Raw genomic sequence first — 16269 nt, 5'->3', positions numbered from 1 at the left:
ATTAAGACCACTACCACTACCACCGCCAATTAAGGTAGTTTCCTAAAATCGATATTCTAATTATCAAAATTGATTTGAAACCGAAAATCAAACTATACGTTTATTTCAAATTAATATATTCAAGTTAAATGTGATGTAAAGTAGGGTTATATTTGTCAAATAACCATCTATAAGATGTCATGTATTTGTTTTTTCTATTTTTAAAAGTGCTTATAAGAGGAACTTAAAATTAAAAACAAACCACTTTATAAGACCATCTTATAAGACCCTCTTATAACACATGGTCTTATAAGACCCTCTTATAGCTTAACCCAAAAAAACAAATAGCCCCCTAGTTTTGCCCCTCACTACCACTAACAAATTAAAAGAAATAACCGATATTTCTTTCAATGCCTCTTTCTTCTTCTCCAATAAGCGTGTAAAAATGGAAATAACGTAAAAAAAAAACAACATATTAGAATTCTCTTAAAAGTTTATCTTCTCCTTGGGTTTGATCTGTTAAAGTGTGGTATTGTTGGATTTATTAACTTAGTATGTGGTGAAGAATGGCTAAATTAGGTGATGCAAATTAGAAGATTAAGACTTTAATTGGATATTGTAAATGTCTAAAGTTATACTGAAAGACTATTAGGACATTATATTAAATCAAAATTTCTCTTGAGTTAGGATGAGAAAATGGGATGGTGTTGGTTGTTGTTAATGGATGCTCTTCATAAGGATGGAGATGCATACATATCCAGTACGTGTATTTGAAGTGGTAGTGAAGTCTGAGGTAATAACTCAGATTGGAATCAATAATCAGGCTGGAATTAAACCACACGTAGTTTTTGGGATAACTTTTATAGATATTGAAATTGTACATTGGATACGACACGTGTACTAATGAGTACTGATGTGTGGTCAAGATGAGTGGCATGCTTCCACAAGAGGCACGTGGGTAGTAGCCGTAGGTGTTCAGGCTTGTCTGGCATAGAGTGTAACGATGGTGAGTACTCTGTAATTATGGTGACTGTCCGTAATGATTAAGGGGTTTTTTGACTTAACACTCCAAAAGTAGACCCTCCTTTTAAGATAACCCCCCATTTTGAGAATTATTACTGATTGCCCCCATGAATATGGTGGTGTCTTTGGCATGCTGTCACCCTTGATTTTGTTCACCACGTGGTTGTGTATGCAAGCCCCTGCTTGGAGCACTTGGACCAAACTGCACTGGGAGCAAAAAAATCACTCCCTACTCGGCCACTCCATTCGAAACTGATAATGGGAGTGTGTTGGGTGTTTAGAGTTTAATAGTGAGACATGAAAAACACCAATTTTTTTTACCAAACAATTCTAGCCCAGGTATTAAAAATTCGACGGCAGTGGCGCGTGTGTGTTTTTTGTTGAGTTTGCTTCTGTTCCATCTCTATGGAAAATTAGTGGTAGTCTTTGGGGGCCAACCCAAGTAGCCTCAACTAGGCCTTATAAACTCAATAACTCTTTGGTTTTCTTTCCATGTGGGACTAAGTGTTTTTCACACCCATTTCTCTATCATTTCATCTCAAGTGGGATGATTTGGGAGACAAATTACTCATTCGTTTCTTAATAGATTTGTGCAATTCCAAATCCTATGTATTCACAACATTATGTACTTTCAATTGCAACCCATTTGTTTAACAATTTTTGAAATACCAAACTAGAAAGCTCATAGTTTAGCCCAAAGCCCATGAGGTGTTTGAAATACCGCGTCGTACAATTTAGTCCAAAGGCTACGTTGTTTCGAAGCCCATGCTATTTTCTGAAAACCGTGCCAAAGAAACCCACAACAGCCCACAGGACCACGCGGTGTTTAAAAAACTGCGTAGTTTATTTGATACCGTATCGTACATTTGATACAACATCAAACTAAACACCAAATATGAGCTCATTTAATATTTGGTTTGGTGTGTATTTCTAATATTTTTTTGGTTTGGTCTCACCACTAAAAATGATTTTTACTAAACTTTTAAGAATTTGGTGTTTGGTATTCATAGGTCTCCCCCATTAAAGATCCTCTTTTATACAACAACGTAATCACTCGTATTCTTATAACGTGAGTGAGTAAGAAAAGATGTCTTACATCAGGAGTATGATTGAGTGTAGAATTCGAAGCACAAGAAATTCCTGATGGTGGTCGTCCAATAGGCTTGCAATGATAATCCCTATCCTATTCTTTTTGAAAAATAAGGCCATACGGACGAAATAAAATGCCATAAGATTTAACAATTAGCTTTGGTCCATCTTTTATGACAAACCAAAAACATTAAGTTTTATGATTAATGAGGGTATAGCTTTACGGTGAAGAGTCATTTTCAAGTACATCAAATAAGTATACAGCATGACTTTTCGTTCGTTGGGCATTTCTTATCAAAGCATTGTCCACATACTTCGTAAGGGTGCCATAAGAATGATAAGACTTCACACATTTGGTGGCTGCCGAACTTGCAACTCTTTCAAAGGGAAAGGGTTGCACCTAGCTTTCAAGTTTCGCTCCATATCCCCAACAGATATGACTATTTTTCGTCCGCATGATCGAGCAAATGGTGTGTACATTGGATTTTCTTACAAAATTGTTTAAGAGCGACGTTACTGTTGACAAAAGAGTAAGGGAAAGAGTTGAAATTGTACAGAATCTCGTCCGAGCCCCACTTCCCAGAAACTTTGTTTGTGTCTTGTTTTGACTCTTTAATCTTTTCCTTTTAGGGCCACTTTAATCTTTTGTCTTTAGTCTTTAATCTCTGTTGTATTTGTATCTATCTCTTTCTTTTAGGAAGTTTCGCCTTATGCCTCCAACAGAATACTTAAAATAGAGGTATCACGTATCAGGTATGTGGAATAGTAAATGAGACGTATTTTTTAACTTAACACACTTGGACAAACTGCCTGAAGCCCTCAACATACTCACCAACTTTGAGTATGCTTATATACTAACAATTGAGTTGAATATCTACCTACTCGAAGAATTCCACACGAAAAAATTGTATAAACACATATCATTTCCAGGCAATTCAATCAAACAAATAAGTCTTATAATTAGCACTGTAACATAACACTAGCTGATGAACATTTTACAACTTTCCCTCTTGTTGGGAGAATTTAGATGATAGAGAGCTGGACATCAAATCTGTTTAGGCTCAATTACACACAACAGTAGACACCCATCAAAACTCATAACCTACTTCTTCACAATTGATGCTCTGCTGATTAAGGGTAAAAGTGTAAAACATAGATGCTAAAGTAATATTCTCAAAATGAAGCGTACAGGATCTGCACTCTCTCTTTTACTTCTGTCACACTAATAAGACTGGGCTGACTGGTGTCACATGACTACTCTGTAGTCTGTACTCTGTATACCACGTTAGTGTATACGACGATGCCATAAAACTGTAGTAGCTGCGAAAAATCAAAGCTGGAAAGCAACCCCAAAACTGGTCTTCCCCTTTCTCTTTCTTTGCGGAAAAAAGCTTCCACATTCTGCTTTTCTGCCAAAGCCATTTTCAGTACTTCACAGTGCACCCCAAGAAAAAAAATTAAAAAAACACATCATTTTATATGTTGAACAGAGAAAGCCTTCTTTACCCAACTTTTTCTCCTTTTCTCTCTTCTTTCACCCCAGCCTCAAAAAGAGCTAAAACCACCTAACCCCAAAACCCCCCCAACACTCATTTTTTTCACTTCTACCGCTCTGGCTCTCCCAACTATGGAGGTTTTCAGCTTGCTCAAATACTGGAGAACAACTAGTGGTAGCCCAGCTGAAACAAACTTACGCTCTACCCCTCCTAACACCAACACCAACACCAACCCAACCACCACTATCCGCCACGTCGCAGACGAAACAGACGACGACGACGATGATGGGCCATTTTTCGACTTGGAATTCACTGTTCCAGCTGATGACGTAGGAGAACAAGAGTGTGATGCAAGCGAGAGTGAAATAGAAGATGAAGGTGAAGAAAATGAGTCAATGGATTTCACCGTTGACTCGTCCGGTTCAACTGGCAACCGGACCGACCCGAATCTTACACTGTCTCCTTCTGATGATCTTTTCTTCAAAGGCCGTTTCGTTCCGCTTGAATCGTCTGAACTCAGTGGTTTGAACTCATCAACTGATTCAGCACATTCTAATAATAATAAGCTTCAATTTCCTGGTTCGTTTCTAAAACCTGCTACTAAACTCCGTGTATTAATGCTAGGGTTTAAGAACAAACCAAAATCTGAGAAAATAGAGCCAACCAAAAAATCCTTCACAGTGAAATTTAAAGTTGAAGAAGTCCCAATTGTTTCACTATTCACTAGAGACAACAGTTCAAGAAACTCCAATAACAAAATCAAATCGGAAGAGGTTGTTGTTTCCTCAGAAGAGAAGAAAGTTGTTTCCAGAGATTCATTACACAAGTATTTAAAGATGGTGAAGCAACTCAACTTCAGAGTTTCGAAAGGGTTTTCTGGTCAGTTAATGAGTAACTTGAGCTCACCGACACCGTTAGCTTCGCCTTCGAAGAAGATTGATGGAGAAATGAAGGAAGGGGAAGTGATTACGAGTAGTAATGTGGTTAATGCTAAGAATCAAAGGAGGGAAATTTAACGGCTGGGTTGAGAAATGTACGAAAACATTTGGGGAAGAGTAGATCTGCTTCTTCAGCTGTAGCTGCTGTTCCTTCTTCTTCAATGGCTACTCAATCAAGAAGACATGATGATTCACTTTTGCAGCAGCAAGATGGAATCCAAAGTGCTATTCTTCATTGCAAAAGATCTTTTACTGCTTCTAGAGGTATAAATTCTAATTTGCATAGTTTTTTTTGGTGAAATAATTTTAGCAATGTGTTGATATTTAGTTCAAAAAAACTTCATTGTGTTTTCAGAATCAGACTCTTCTGCACTATCTAGATGTGCAAGTGATCCATCGCACGAGAAATCAAAGGTAGCTAATTCGTCGAGAACCTCCCTTGATGAATCGCGAGTCAAAATTTGAGGCAAATTGAAGGATTTGTTTGTGTTTATTGTAAAATCTTACTCGGTAGCACATATATTAGACAATGTTAAGGTTAGAGCTACTAATCAGAAGTAAATAGTTCAATGTGGATCCATTATATGTACGATTCTATGTGGCTGATAAAGTGTGATATAATGAAATCAAGGAGTCATTGAAACGTTCCGATGTGGATGTGAAAACGAAAGGATATAAAGATTAGTCAATAAGTCGAGAATCTATAATAAGTTTTCCAGGTCTATACTGTAAACTTGCAAAGCAATCTGTGCAAGTAAGGTCACCTTCACTGGTGTTCAAGACTATGGGTAATGTTCAAGTCAGAAGAGAAATGAAAACAGCCTTGATTTTCCCGCTCTGCAAATCAAAAAGGACTAGTCAGTAAATGCATGCGTCACGAGTCAGAGTCAGCGGAGTTGAATGGTAGGGTGGGGGAGTGGGGTTGTCTCTATAAACTTTATAAGTCCCATCCTCTATTTATCTCTCATCGATCTGTGTGAAATCTTTGTTATTGTCTTGTTCTCTCTCAAGAGATCGTACCCGTGGAGATGCGATTTGTCTCTTTGTTGTAGACTTACAGGAATGGAAGGTGGTTGTTGTGGAGTAATGATACTACGTGACATATTTGTAAGTTGTAACAGATCTTTCGATTATCAGTCCAGCTAATTTTCGATGTTGATTAAGCTGTACTAAGTATTAACACAAGGTATAATCCAAGCTTTTGTTTCAGACGTTCAGCTATCATCAATTTTGGTGGGGGCCAACTCGCACATATCGGCATCAATTGAGAAATTGCTACCCTAATTTTCAGTTATATATCTCTGATTTTAAAAAAGAATTTTAGAGTTTATAAGAGAAAGAAACTAAGAAAACACTAAATTTTTGAACCAAATCAAACACCAAACCAAAAAAAACACCAACCGATTTTAAGAATAACATCAAATATTTGAAATTACAGTTTTGGATAAATTGCATCATGTAGCACACGCAGTTTTTTCATAACCGTGTTACTGAAGCCTATTTTAAAATCTTAAAAATCCAAATCCATGGAGTTTTTTTGAAACTGCGCAATGTCTCAAATCAAATTTTTTCTTTTTTCTCTTTCCAAATTTTTATCAAATTTTTTCTTTTTTTTCTTTCCAAAATTTTTGCACCAAATTTTGGCTGTATTTGGTTTGGTGTTTTTTTGGTGTATGTGTCTCTTTTGAAAATGAAAAAATACCAAATTATAGAAATATAGAAATTCAGTGTATGTGTCTCCAAGACTTAAATCACGATCGAAGTCCATCTATTTGCAATACAAGTACTGGTTCGACAAGCTTGTTTGCGTAGAATATAGTCTGTACTCTATAGAAGATAATTTTGTTGAGAAATTTTGAGTTCCCCAATATATTTGACAAAAAAGTACAGCGGTCGACATACCCTAAGCGAAAAAAAAACATAAAGTTCTTGTGCTGGATTTTGGTGAAAATTCCATGAAATCCTTTTGACACGTAGGCGATTTTTGTTTTTAATATCGTAGTCGTCGTCAATGAATACAGCGTGAGTAAACACTGTAACAGTAACCACGTGATGATTAATCAGATTGATATACCAAATACGGAAGACGTGGTGCGCTACGTTTTGCATCGATTTTCCAAGTGTTTTGTGGGAACAGAAATTCAGCTACATACAACGTATTTTGGTCTATTTCACTTGGGGTCTCCCCAAAAGACGTTAATTATTGTAAGGAACAATGATAATCACGTGACATACAGTCTCTCACTGATGATGCCATCGATCTCTAAGTGGATTGGGGTGTGTTCTCAAAAATGATATGGTATCAAACTATCAAATACTGCCCTGCACATCCAGTGCATCCAATGATAAAAACCACAAAAGCCGTTTATTGGGGCATTGGTATTTGTTGGCTTTAGGCATAGGGCGAGCGGGATCTGTTGGTCTTGGATTCGGGTCCCTTTCTATAATCTATAATACCCTTCTATAATAGATGGGAAGGGCTTTTTGAACAAAATGTACTTCGAATCATGGCAAAAAATGGTTGGATTGTATGAACATCAGGAAAATAAAATATAAAGTACACCGATGTGGTTCTTGCTTCTAAAATTTTTATTATATACCCCCAGTGGAGCCCCACACACCATATCAATGGTTTCAATGCACACTAATCTTAAAAAGGTACAATCAATAAGTAAACCCTTAACGTTCAAATTCAGTAATAAAAAGCTTGAACTTTCCCTAGTCACATTGTAGTTTTTGTCAATGTTCAAGCAGCACAGTAGTTTTTGTCCCTGTTCAAGATACATAGATTTACCGTTGTTTTCCTGCGTGCATCAATGCCATTAGAAAACGCCTTACGCAAAGTGCTTGGGCCAAGGATTTACGACTATTTATAATTATCCTAAAAAGAGAGGATATATGACTTTGTGTAGTGGAAAAAATGTCAGGAACAAACAACATGGGGAATATGAGTACCCACTTCAATGCTTTACACAGGGCAAACAAGCTCCCACCTAACTAGAAGACGCATTACACCAGAACTACATTTGCACTTTTAATTTATTGTTACAACATAGGCTCGATCTATCCTGCCAATACATAAATTACACACAACAGACAGGTACAACAAAGATTCCTCGATCTGCAGGACATTGTACAAATTGCAACTGTTGAGCATTCCTCCACTGGTTCATGAGAGGCATTTTTTGGTAATATCTATTTTCCTGGAGGCGATCAGCTATGAGAGGGATTAAATATTGCTCAGCACTCATTCTTGCTCCTTCCTCTACCCCCCCAATCCAATAACACTGTTTTCCTCAGCTCACTATCGCAGGTTTTATCCAACACGTGCTTGTATGATGGCATCACACCAAGTGGTTTTACACTACCTGAACTTGACTGCTTGGCTTCAACAGTTTCTGATTTGCTAGGAGGGGATCTACTTGATGTAGGAATAGCCCACTTTATTGGTGCCCTTCCTACATGATTGGTACGGCTGATATCCATTTTCCTATTGTTCGAGTACTTTGGTCTCTTTGAGGGTAATGTCTTATCTGTTATTTCAACTGTATTACGCCCCAATGGCAGCCGTTGTATACCTGATAAACCTTCTGTCTTCCCTGTCGATCTTGGCTTGCGAGCTTTCATGGCCTTTTGAGAAGGTTTCTTTGGCCATCTGAGTTCTCTGGTGTCCTGGCCTGCAGTGGAATGTCTCGCAATATCATAGAGAGTTTGAGCAGCAGTCATTAGCCTTGGAGAATGCCCAGCTGTCATGAAAAGGAGTCAGAAAAAGTAACTTTAGCAACAAAAATTTAATCTCATCAACCAAAAAAAAAAAAAACATTAATAAAACTAGGAAAACATACAGCAGTACACAAACTTGCGAACATAAGAATTGTAACAGAATGGTGTCTGAAGACCATAATCATAAATAGACCATAGACGTGGATAAAGTATTTATCTACATAGTCAATCAACCGGTTGGCCAACCACTAGAACAGGGCACCGTCCAGAACATCAATTTGTAACAGAAGTATTGAAGCTTCACAAGTATAACAACAAACAAAGAGAGTGAATATCACTGAAAACATATTATATCCATTTCAGAGACCAACCAGGAAAAATGTCTGAGGTCTGCTTGTCCCAGCTCCCAGAAACTGAATACTCCAATGCTGTGTTGCATGGGTGCAAGTACAAGTGTCGGATTTAGACACCGGTACGGAGATTCGTACACGGCATGTCTAAAAAATCAGATTCGTGGATACAGCTAATAATCTAATATTTATTTTAATTTTAATTTTTTTCTTTTTTGTGAAAAAAAACTATTCGACAGGAAGGATATATAGTAAAAAAATATCGTAAATTTTTTGTCGTTACAGGATTTCAATTCTAATGGTTTATGTTTCTTTGGGTCATACCTTATATATCTTATTTAAGGTACATTATCCTCCACCATTCCACCTCTTTATCTAGAAGTGTCGGTGTCGAATCTGGGTCGTGCGTCGGACATGCTGACATGGCACAAAAATATGAAGTACCCATGTAACAGAGCTCCAATGTGAATGGATCAGATCTATTGCTTATTATTCGAGGACCGTCAGAATCTTACTTATAAAACAATTATATGTTGGTGCAGAGATTATTCTTGTAGCCATGAACCTTATTTCTCCAGGCATGACACAAAGAAATAACATAACCAAGAGAAACTTCCAATTTTAGACAAAGCATAAATCAATTGAATGAAAGTTAGCGGCCAGCGCCAAGGATTAAGAGGTTGTACCCAGGGTTCTGGGATCAACTCCTACTCTCACCTGGGGAGGTGGTTTAATGGTAGGGGTTTAATATGTATGAAAATATTTATTTTAGAATAAATGACTTAAAAATGAAACAAACATTTATACCAAAGAAGACAGGTAGTTTACCATGAACAAGTTTCTCTGGTGTATGCAAACGCCACTGATTTTGGTCATTGGCACCAACTGAGCATTCAGTAGAATTTCTTTTCCTTTCAAATTCTTGATGATTCAGAGATGGACCTGCTAAAACCAAATCATTTTCAGGATACCTGAACTCACCCTCAGCTTTGGGTGCTCTGAGCAAATTTTCAACGGGAAGACCAAACTTCAGCTGCCAATCAAAAGAACCCAAACAGTTTTGTGACAACTGAACCGGGTTGTGGGAAGTTATAGCCTCCGAACTCTTAATGGAATTCTTATCATCACAAGACAAATAGTCCAAGTCTATGTGTTTTGGAGCATCGCCAAGAGAGCTGACCATGTTCCCTAATCTTGCCCATCTGCTCCTATCACTAGACAACTTGCCTGCATCAATAGTGCTTCTGGAAGGCCCATTCGAGTAATGAGACCAAGAAAAGGGTGGCAAGCTATCTCCAAACGACATTGGCTTGGATAACCGTAGATCAGTCATGCTCCTTAACAGGGGTTGCTTGGAGTTGGATGTATCAAGTAGAAGAGCGTCCAAATCTTTGGCTGGTGGAAGAGCCAATCGTTCTAGAATGTCTTCAGGCTGATATATTGGGGAAGACTTCAACTCCGTACAAGTGTCCTGAAAGTTTGTAACAAACTGAGTGAGTACCACACCAGAAAATATGACCACCTCATACATGTTCTGGAAGTAAATAGAGTCAGTAATCCTATGATCTACCCTATGTTACATGGACACAACATATTTTAAAAAAAATCAGTGTCGGACACACACGGACACATTATCTAGAAAGAGCTTATTAAATAATTTCATTCACCAAAAAAAAAAAAAAAAAAAATGTATCCACATTGTTTTCCTTGGCATGGTGGACTACTCCCTTGTGTTCCTCAACATCTATATTTTGTATCTTAACATTTTTATGTAAAACTTACCTTGCTAGACAAAGCCAAATCTCCTATGTGGTTATCTCGTACTGTGCAGTCAGTTCTGCTTGCTACAGAAGAGCCAGAGCTCAATGCATCCACTTTTCTGTTGCAACTACTACCTAGCTCACCAGCATTTTGTGACTGTACAGTTCTCCAAGGCTGAAGAATAGAACAGGCCTTTTTTAATGTATTTACGAGGTTTTCATTAGTATTTGCTGCTTTCTTTGCTTTATCTTGGCATAAACCCAGATATTTGTAGCTTCCATCAAGGAGGTCATTCAATGACAGCTCATCTACATGCTCTGTAACATCATGATTACCTGACTTGAGCCCATATATTCCTGATACAAATATTCCAAGTGCAATCATGATTCCTGGTGAGTACAACTTACAACAATAGCTTTCAGGAGAACACTCAGAAATAAAAGGTGAAGTTACAGACACATTGCCCCACTTACACAACATTATCCTTTTACACTTAAAGACGAGGAAAAGGTGTCAAGGACTTCCATATTTTCTGTTGTTAACCATAATCATTGATTAATGTCACACCATATATTCAAATCCAATTAAGAAAAGAAGATACTCTTGACAATTAACTATAGAGTATAGATGGAAGTCATACAACAAGAAAGTGTCATTACAAAATCCTACAAAGTGATTGAAAATAACCTAATAAGATAATATCATCCCATTGCAGGACAACCGAGGACGGAGGACCCTTAAAAATCTAATAGATAATATATTGAATAGTTTTACAGATATAGAACTTCTAAACATATCATAACAAATTCTGAAAGTTATATAAGTTGGTCGCTCCAGAGTAGACATGTCCGAATCCTGACAGTTGATCACTCCGGACTTGGATCTCATGGCATGGACCAAAATTGCCTCTGAGACAGGTTTAGCATCCATCTCGTCACCTCCTAATGGGAAGCAAATGCCGAAGGTTCTCTTTGAAGGAAAGCAGCAGCAAAAGCAAAATCTAAATTCCAATACATCACCATTAACTGGCAGGGGCAAGAGCTGACCTTCTCTCCCACTGGACCTTATTCGCTACCATTTTAAATAACGGGAAGAGACTACCTGATCATCCACTTCTATCAATCAATTGCATTGGATCTTCTTGTCCCTGCTATGCAAGTATTAGATCTCTCATTTGTCAGAAAAAGGCAGTGGGAAGCCTACATGTGATTCCTTGGTTAGATATCCAGCCTGGGTACGCCGCACAACCATTGGTGCAGCACAGAACAGCCCAACTCCATTCACACCATCAGTTCCTAGATAGCTTTGGTCCCACCCACTCAGTCAGCCGCACTGATTTCATTGATCCCAGCAAGACTCGACAAGCAAAAAAACGCTAGGTTACATGGACACGCCATATTTTGAAAAAAATCCATGTCAGATACGTATCCACATGTCCGTGTCGGACACATTGTATGTAATTTACCTCGAATTTTGATATTTTACTGTGTCCGATACGGACGCACCTACCCGTGTCAATGTAACCTAGAAAAAAAGAATGAACTACAATAGATACTCAAACCACCTGGTTGACTAGTTGTGCTAGATCTATCATAGCACATTCCTTGGACTATTAGAGCTGCACCCACTTTTGGCAGTAATTACTAAACTAAACGTTTAGAGCTGTACTGCCAACCATGTTTTACAAACTGCGCTTGTTCAGCCCAATAAAAACAGTAAAAAGAGAATGACTTTCTCAGTAGACAAGGGGAAAATAGATACCAAACTAATCAAGGTTCAAAAAAATTCATAATAATCTTACCGGATATTTTGTTCAATCAAACAAATTGCAGCTTATTAAACTTCTACATAATTATGGATCTGTGAATGGAACAACTTCATTTTTCAGCATCCTTACGGAAAAGAAAAAGGAGAAGAAGGACTAATGGGGTTTAGAACTAGGTGTTTTGATGAACAAAACATAACCTAATAGGGATCGTTTAATCTCTAAAGAGGTAAACACACCTCACTCAAGTATTTTTTTTTCCCCAAATTCACCAATAACTACATGAGATTATAGACACTAAAGTATAAACATTTACTAGTACAAGTATCAATTAATAGTTATATACGCAAATGACCCTGAGCTTAACCTCAAGATTTTCATTAAAAAAAATTATAAAATAAAATAATTACTGATAAAATTTTGCAGCGTCAATTGGTTAAATGCCTAGATTTTTCTCTATGTTACATGGACACACCATAATTGAAAAATAATCCATGTCGGATACACATCCACGTCCGTGTCGAACACAACACGGACACATATTGTATGTGATATACCTCATTTTTTTTAAAAATATTTCACTGTGTCAGACACTTCATATCCATGTCGGATAAGGACACATGTGTCCGTGTCAATGTAACTTAGGTTTTTTTTTTCTTCAAAACAAAGCAAACATAATAACTGGGGAAACAAATAACAGAGCAAATTTCCCAGAACACAGTTATGCTGTTTCTTGTATGTTAAAATACACCAAGCAAACAAGTGTCCAGTGCCTCAACATTAAAAATGGAACAATGTTTTTTGTTTATGTTTTGAAGGTCAAGCTGAACATGTAAATATGTGCATGTGTATAACACAAGTGATATCTCATAGCAGACATTGAGAGCCAAAAGCATTGCAAGTACAATGGTACCATACCAAGAATGCTGCCCCCTCCTGCCGATAAACTGGAGTTGACCACAGCGGCCTTTGAAAAGAAAGGGTCCACTTTAGTCTTTGTAGGTGGTCTATAATTTCTCTTATCACCTCGTTTCCCATCTAGGCTATGCTTTTGTCCAACCACAGGATACTTCTCTACAAGTAATACCACATAAGAGACCAGAAATCATCAGTAGAAAGTTAAACAAGCTAGAAAGGAAAACCACCATAATATTTATTATATACAAAAATATATATGATAAATTTTAGAAAGAGAGAGAGATGAAAAGATACCTGCAAAAGTACCTTCTGTCAGACCTGTTTTATGCTTCCCGGTTATGGCATTGCAATCACTCATCACTAGTTGGCTAATGGAACCCTGACGGCCATGTTCAGATCTTGGTCTCTTGGAAGAAAAGCTGCTATTTTTTAGTGCTTTTCCAGTTTTTCTCTGCAGTTGTTTGCTCGTGAACAACGGCTTAGCATTATGGGGGGCAGTAGTTTCATCCGCATAATTAGGAAGTGAAGTGTGAAACATGCAGAGTCCATCAGGTTTTTTGTTTCTTGAAACCGGATTATGTTCGGAAACAGTCACTCTGCATGTCTTATCTGTCATAAACAAATCCAAGTAGCATTGAGATAAAAGTTATGAAGACGTGTTTAAGCACAAGGTATATGGAGGTGATAGAAGTCTTTGAACATATAGTTTAATTGTCCTATCAGTTATTACACACCTGTTATGAGAAGGTAAAACAGAATGAAGTTGGTAAAATACAATCAAATCCATAACTGGAATTACCCTTTGGCCAATTCAAGCTCCAAATAAATAAACATCAGAGGTAAGATAAAAAAAACTTGGTTTTACGGACAATAGTAAGCATGACACTAATCCAAGTAAAAGCAGGAAAGAAGTTGAGATTCTCAAAATCCACTCAAAAACATATGTTGTGACCATGATTGAACAAGTTCTTATATTCCCACTTTTTACTTAATAAACAATTTTGAGTTGATAAAACGAGCAATACAAACGCAAGAACAGAAGGAAAAACAGAAGAGCTGGATTTAAACAGGAGCATAATTCGCTAAAGCTTAAACCTCCTTTTCCTTAACCACGACCTTTAAGTAAACCAATCTTACCTACAGAACACATTATACTTGCTAATGCAATAGGCGCGTGAGCACACAAACATCAATGTACATCCTACAGGTAACCTTGTATTTCCATCCCAGCAGATCAACACCAACCAAACCTGAAGTTCCACTTCTCCATAGAAAATAGAGTTTGTTTAGATTGACCTATAGAATACTCAAACTGGAAATAGTTTGTCATCATCAAATTCACAACTTTTCAACTATAAAATTTAACGTAATATCCACCGCTTCCAACCTTAGCAATAAGCATGGAAATTTGTTGGGGGTTGTAATCCTCTCCGTTCACCAAGTAAACCCTTTTCCCTCCATTGACCATCCTGTTGTTTAGTTATACATAAACGTGCAAACATGTCCTAGTGTACACAGGTTTTCACATAACGACCCCATTTTACTCAGCTAAGTCCCTTATAATTGTACTGTAGTCACTTTTGTAACCAAAGCTTTTACGCACACGTCACTACCACCCGCTTTGCAACCATCTTAATTTACCTAATGATGAGCAAGTCTCTACTATGGAACGCCCCACCCCGACACGGAACAGACCTGTTAAACATGCTGATACTTTAAAGTGCAGTTTCCAACATTTCATACTTGGTGAACCATGACCAGTGTGAGCACGCATGTGTCACCCTGCAACCAAGTACCGAACCTTGTTGAGGAATCCATAAACCAAAACCATACGCCATACTTTTAAGTTTAGATTCAAGAAATTCTATCTAATAAGAGTTGGCAACAACACTCAACAGACACCAAACTTTGTCTGAAACAATTTCTATTCAAATTGGGAAGAACAAATATTGTCAGGGCGTCAGGCGTTTGAACACTTGAACTGAGATTCACGATTTTTTAACAAAAAATCATTAGTCAAACACTCAGACTCATATGTACTTCCCTATTTTGCCTAGTTAAAATAATTAAAGCCTATTTTTCCTGTGATTCCCTGTTTCATAATATTGAGCAGTTCCAGGTAGACACCCTCACTAAAATTTTCAAATCTGTCCAAATGTTAGTTTGTTGTGTATAAAAACTCATACTCCATAACTAAGTGTAGCTGGAAACTTTAAATTACAGCAAAGTAAATCCCCTTAGCGGCTAAATCATATCACATGGTACAGTAACAGCAACAACACATAAAACAGATTAATTAACAAAAACAAAGGCCAAGAATAAGCATTTACCACTACTAGAAGTACTTCCTCTAGTAACTGGGAATCGTCCGAAAACATGATCTTTAGCTATCAATCTCCCACCTTCCTTAGCTAAAACTCCATCTCTACCAAACCCCGACACTTCAACAGCCGCCGGAAGGTGTAATTCAATCGCTTCCATCTTAAATAAACAATAATCAATACTAAATTTTTCAACAAAACCATCAAAATAATCTCTACCCAAAAACTCCTTTCAACAAGTCGAAAAAAGGCGCAGTCTTTACGCCTCGCTGCAGGTCGCTGTCACATGAGGACAACAAATCCATAGTTTCAGATCGGATTAACAGTGAAATAATTTGGGGTTTGTGAAGTTTTATTTAGATTCTTCTGGAAGATTTGAGACTGGTCAAGTGTGAAGTGAGTAGAGAGTTGAGAGGAGCGCTGGAAAATAGGGGTTTCTAGGGTTAGAAAATGAGAAGAACAAGGAAGTATTTATAGTTTTCGGGAATCGGAAACTCTAATCCGATACTAGACCGCTATTTGCGAATGTTGCGGGTTTGTTTCGGTTTCACACACCCGTATTTCTTCGCTAGGGTAAACAATCCACGTGTCCCTCTATATCCAAAAGTACTTTATCCGGTGCGGCTGTAGTTGAGGAAAATAATTCACATATTCCTTTGTGCACCCACCCTTTGGATCTCTTGATGTATCCTTGAGATGCGTGTTTCGATGTGTCAACTGTCGACTATGGTCTACAGGGTTACTACATTAGAGTGCGGACTACCAGGCCTTACCCAGGACCAGTTTAAACCAACACTAAACCCGGGCCATGACCCGAATACTCCGTTTTCGGTTTTGCGTTTTGCGTAGGGGAAACGCAGTTGTGAGATTCTGTGGACAAACATGGTTCGTGTTTCGACTTTGAAC

The 16269-nt window shown here is 37.7% G+C and overlaps 2 protein-coding genes across 3 annotated transcripts; one reads left to right on the top strand and one right to left on the bottom strand.

Annotated features, from left to right (window-relative positions):
• The first annotated feature begins 3031 nt into the window (after positions 1 to 3031).
• MAKR2 (membrane-associated kinase regulator) lies at positions 3032 to 5173 on the top strand. The gene is given in 3 exon segments (XM_086596391.1): positions 3032 to 4583; positions 4586 to 4789; positions 4881 to 5173. Coding segments are annotated over 3 exon segments (1179 nt in total). The 5' UTR covers positions 3032 to 3718; the 3' UTR covers positions 4991 to 5173.
• Positions 5174 to 7372: 2199 nt separating this feature from the next.
• LOC147513354 (uncharacterized) lies at positions 7373 to 15892 on the bottom strand. Of its 2 annotated transcripts, XM_086596389.1 has the most exons (7): positions 15373 to 15510; positions 14180 to 14824; positions 13337 to 13651; positions 13043 to 13198; positions 10381 to 10715; positions 9427 to 10069; positions 7373 to 8271 (listed from the first exon to the last, which is right to left on the bottom strand). In XM_086596389.1, exons 2-7 carry the CDS (start codon positions 14190 to 14192, stop codon positions 7766 to 7768), a joined length of 1968 nt encoding a protein of 655 aa, XP_086452515.1. In that variant the 5' UTR covers positions 14193 to 14824; positions 15373 to 15510; the 3' UTR covers positions 7373 to 7765. The 2 variants fall into 2 exon arrangements, with proteins under 2 accessions (XP_086452515.1, XP_086452514.1); XM_086596388.1 differs by lacking the exon at positions 14180 to 14824 and having other exon boundaries at positions 15373 to 15892.
• Between the last annotated feature and the right edge of the window lie 377 nt (positions 15893 to 16269).

The sequence above is a fragment of the Coptis chinensis genome, chromosome 3 (assembly GCF_015680905.1).
Source record: "Coptis chinensis isolate HL-2020 chromosome 3, ASM1568090v1, whole genome shotgun sequence".
Classification (NCBI taxonomy): Eukaryota; Viridiplantae; Streptophyta; class Magnoliopsida; order Ranunculales; family Ranunculaceae; genus Coptis; species Coptis chinensis.
This window is presented reverse-complemented; position numbering and strand designations above follow the sequence as displayed.

Excerpts from the sequence above, each read along its gene's own strand:
- LOC147513354 (XM_086596388.1), bottom strand. The coding sequence starts at position 15,523 with ATGGAAGCGATTGAATTACACCTTCCGGCGGCTGTTGAAGTGTCGGGG. Across the intron at positions 13,652-15,372 it reads AGGAAGTACTTCTAGTAGTG|ATAAGACATGCAGAGTGACT; the intron begins GTAAATGCTTAT and ends TGTTTATGACAG. Across the intron at positions 13,199-13,336 it reads GACAGAAGGTACTTTTGCAG|AGAAGTATCCTGTGGTTGGA; the intron begins GTATCTTTTCAT and ends TATTACTTGTAG.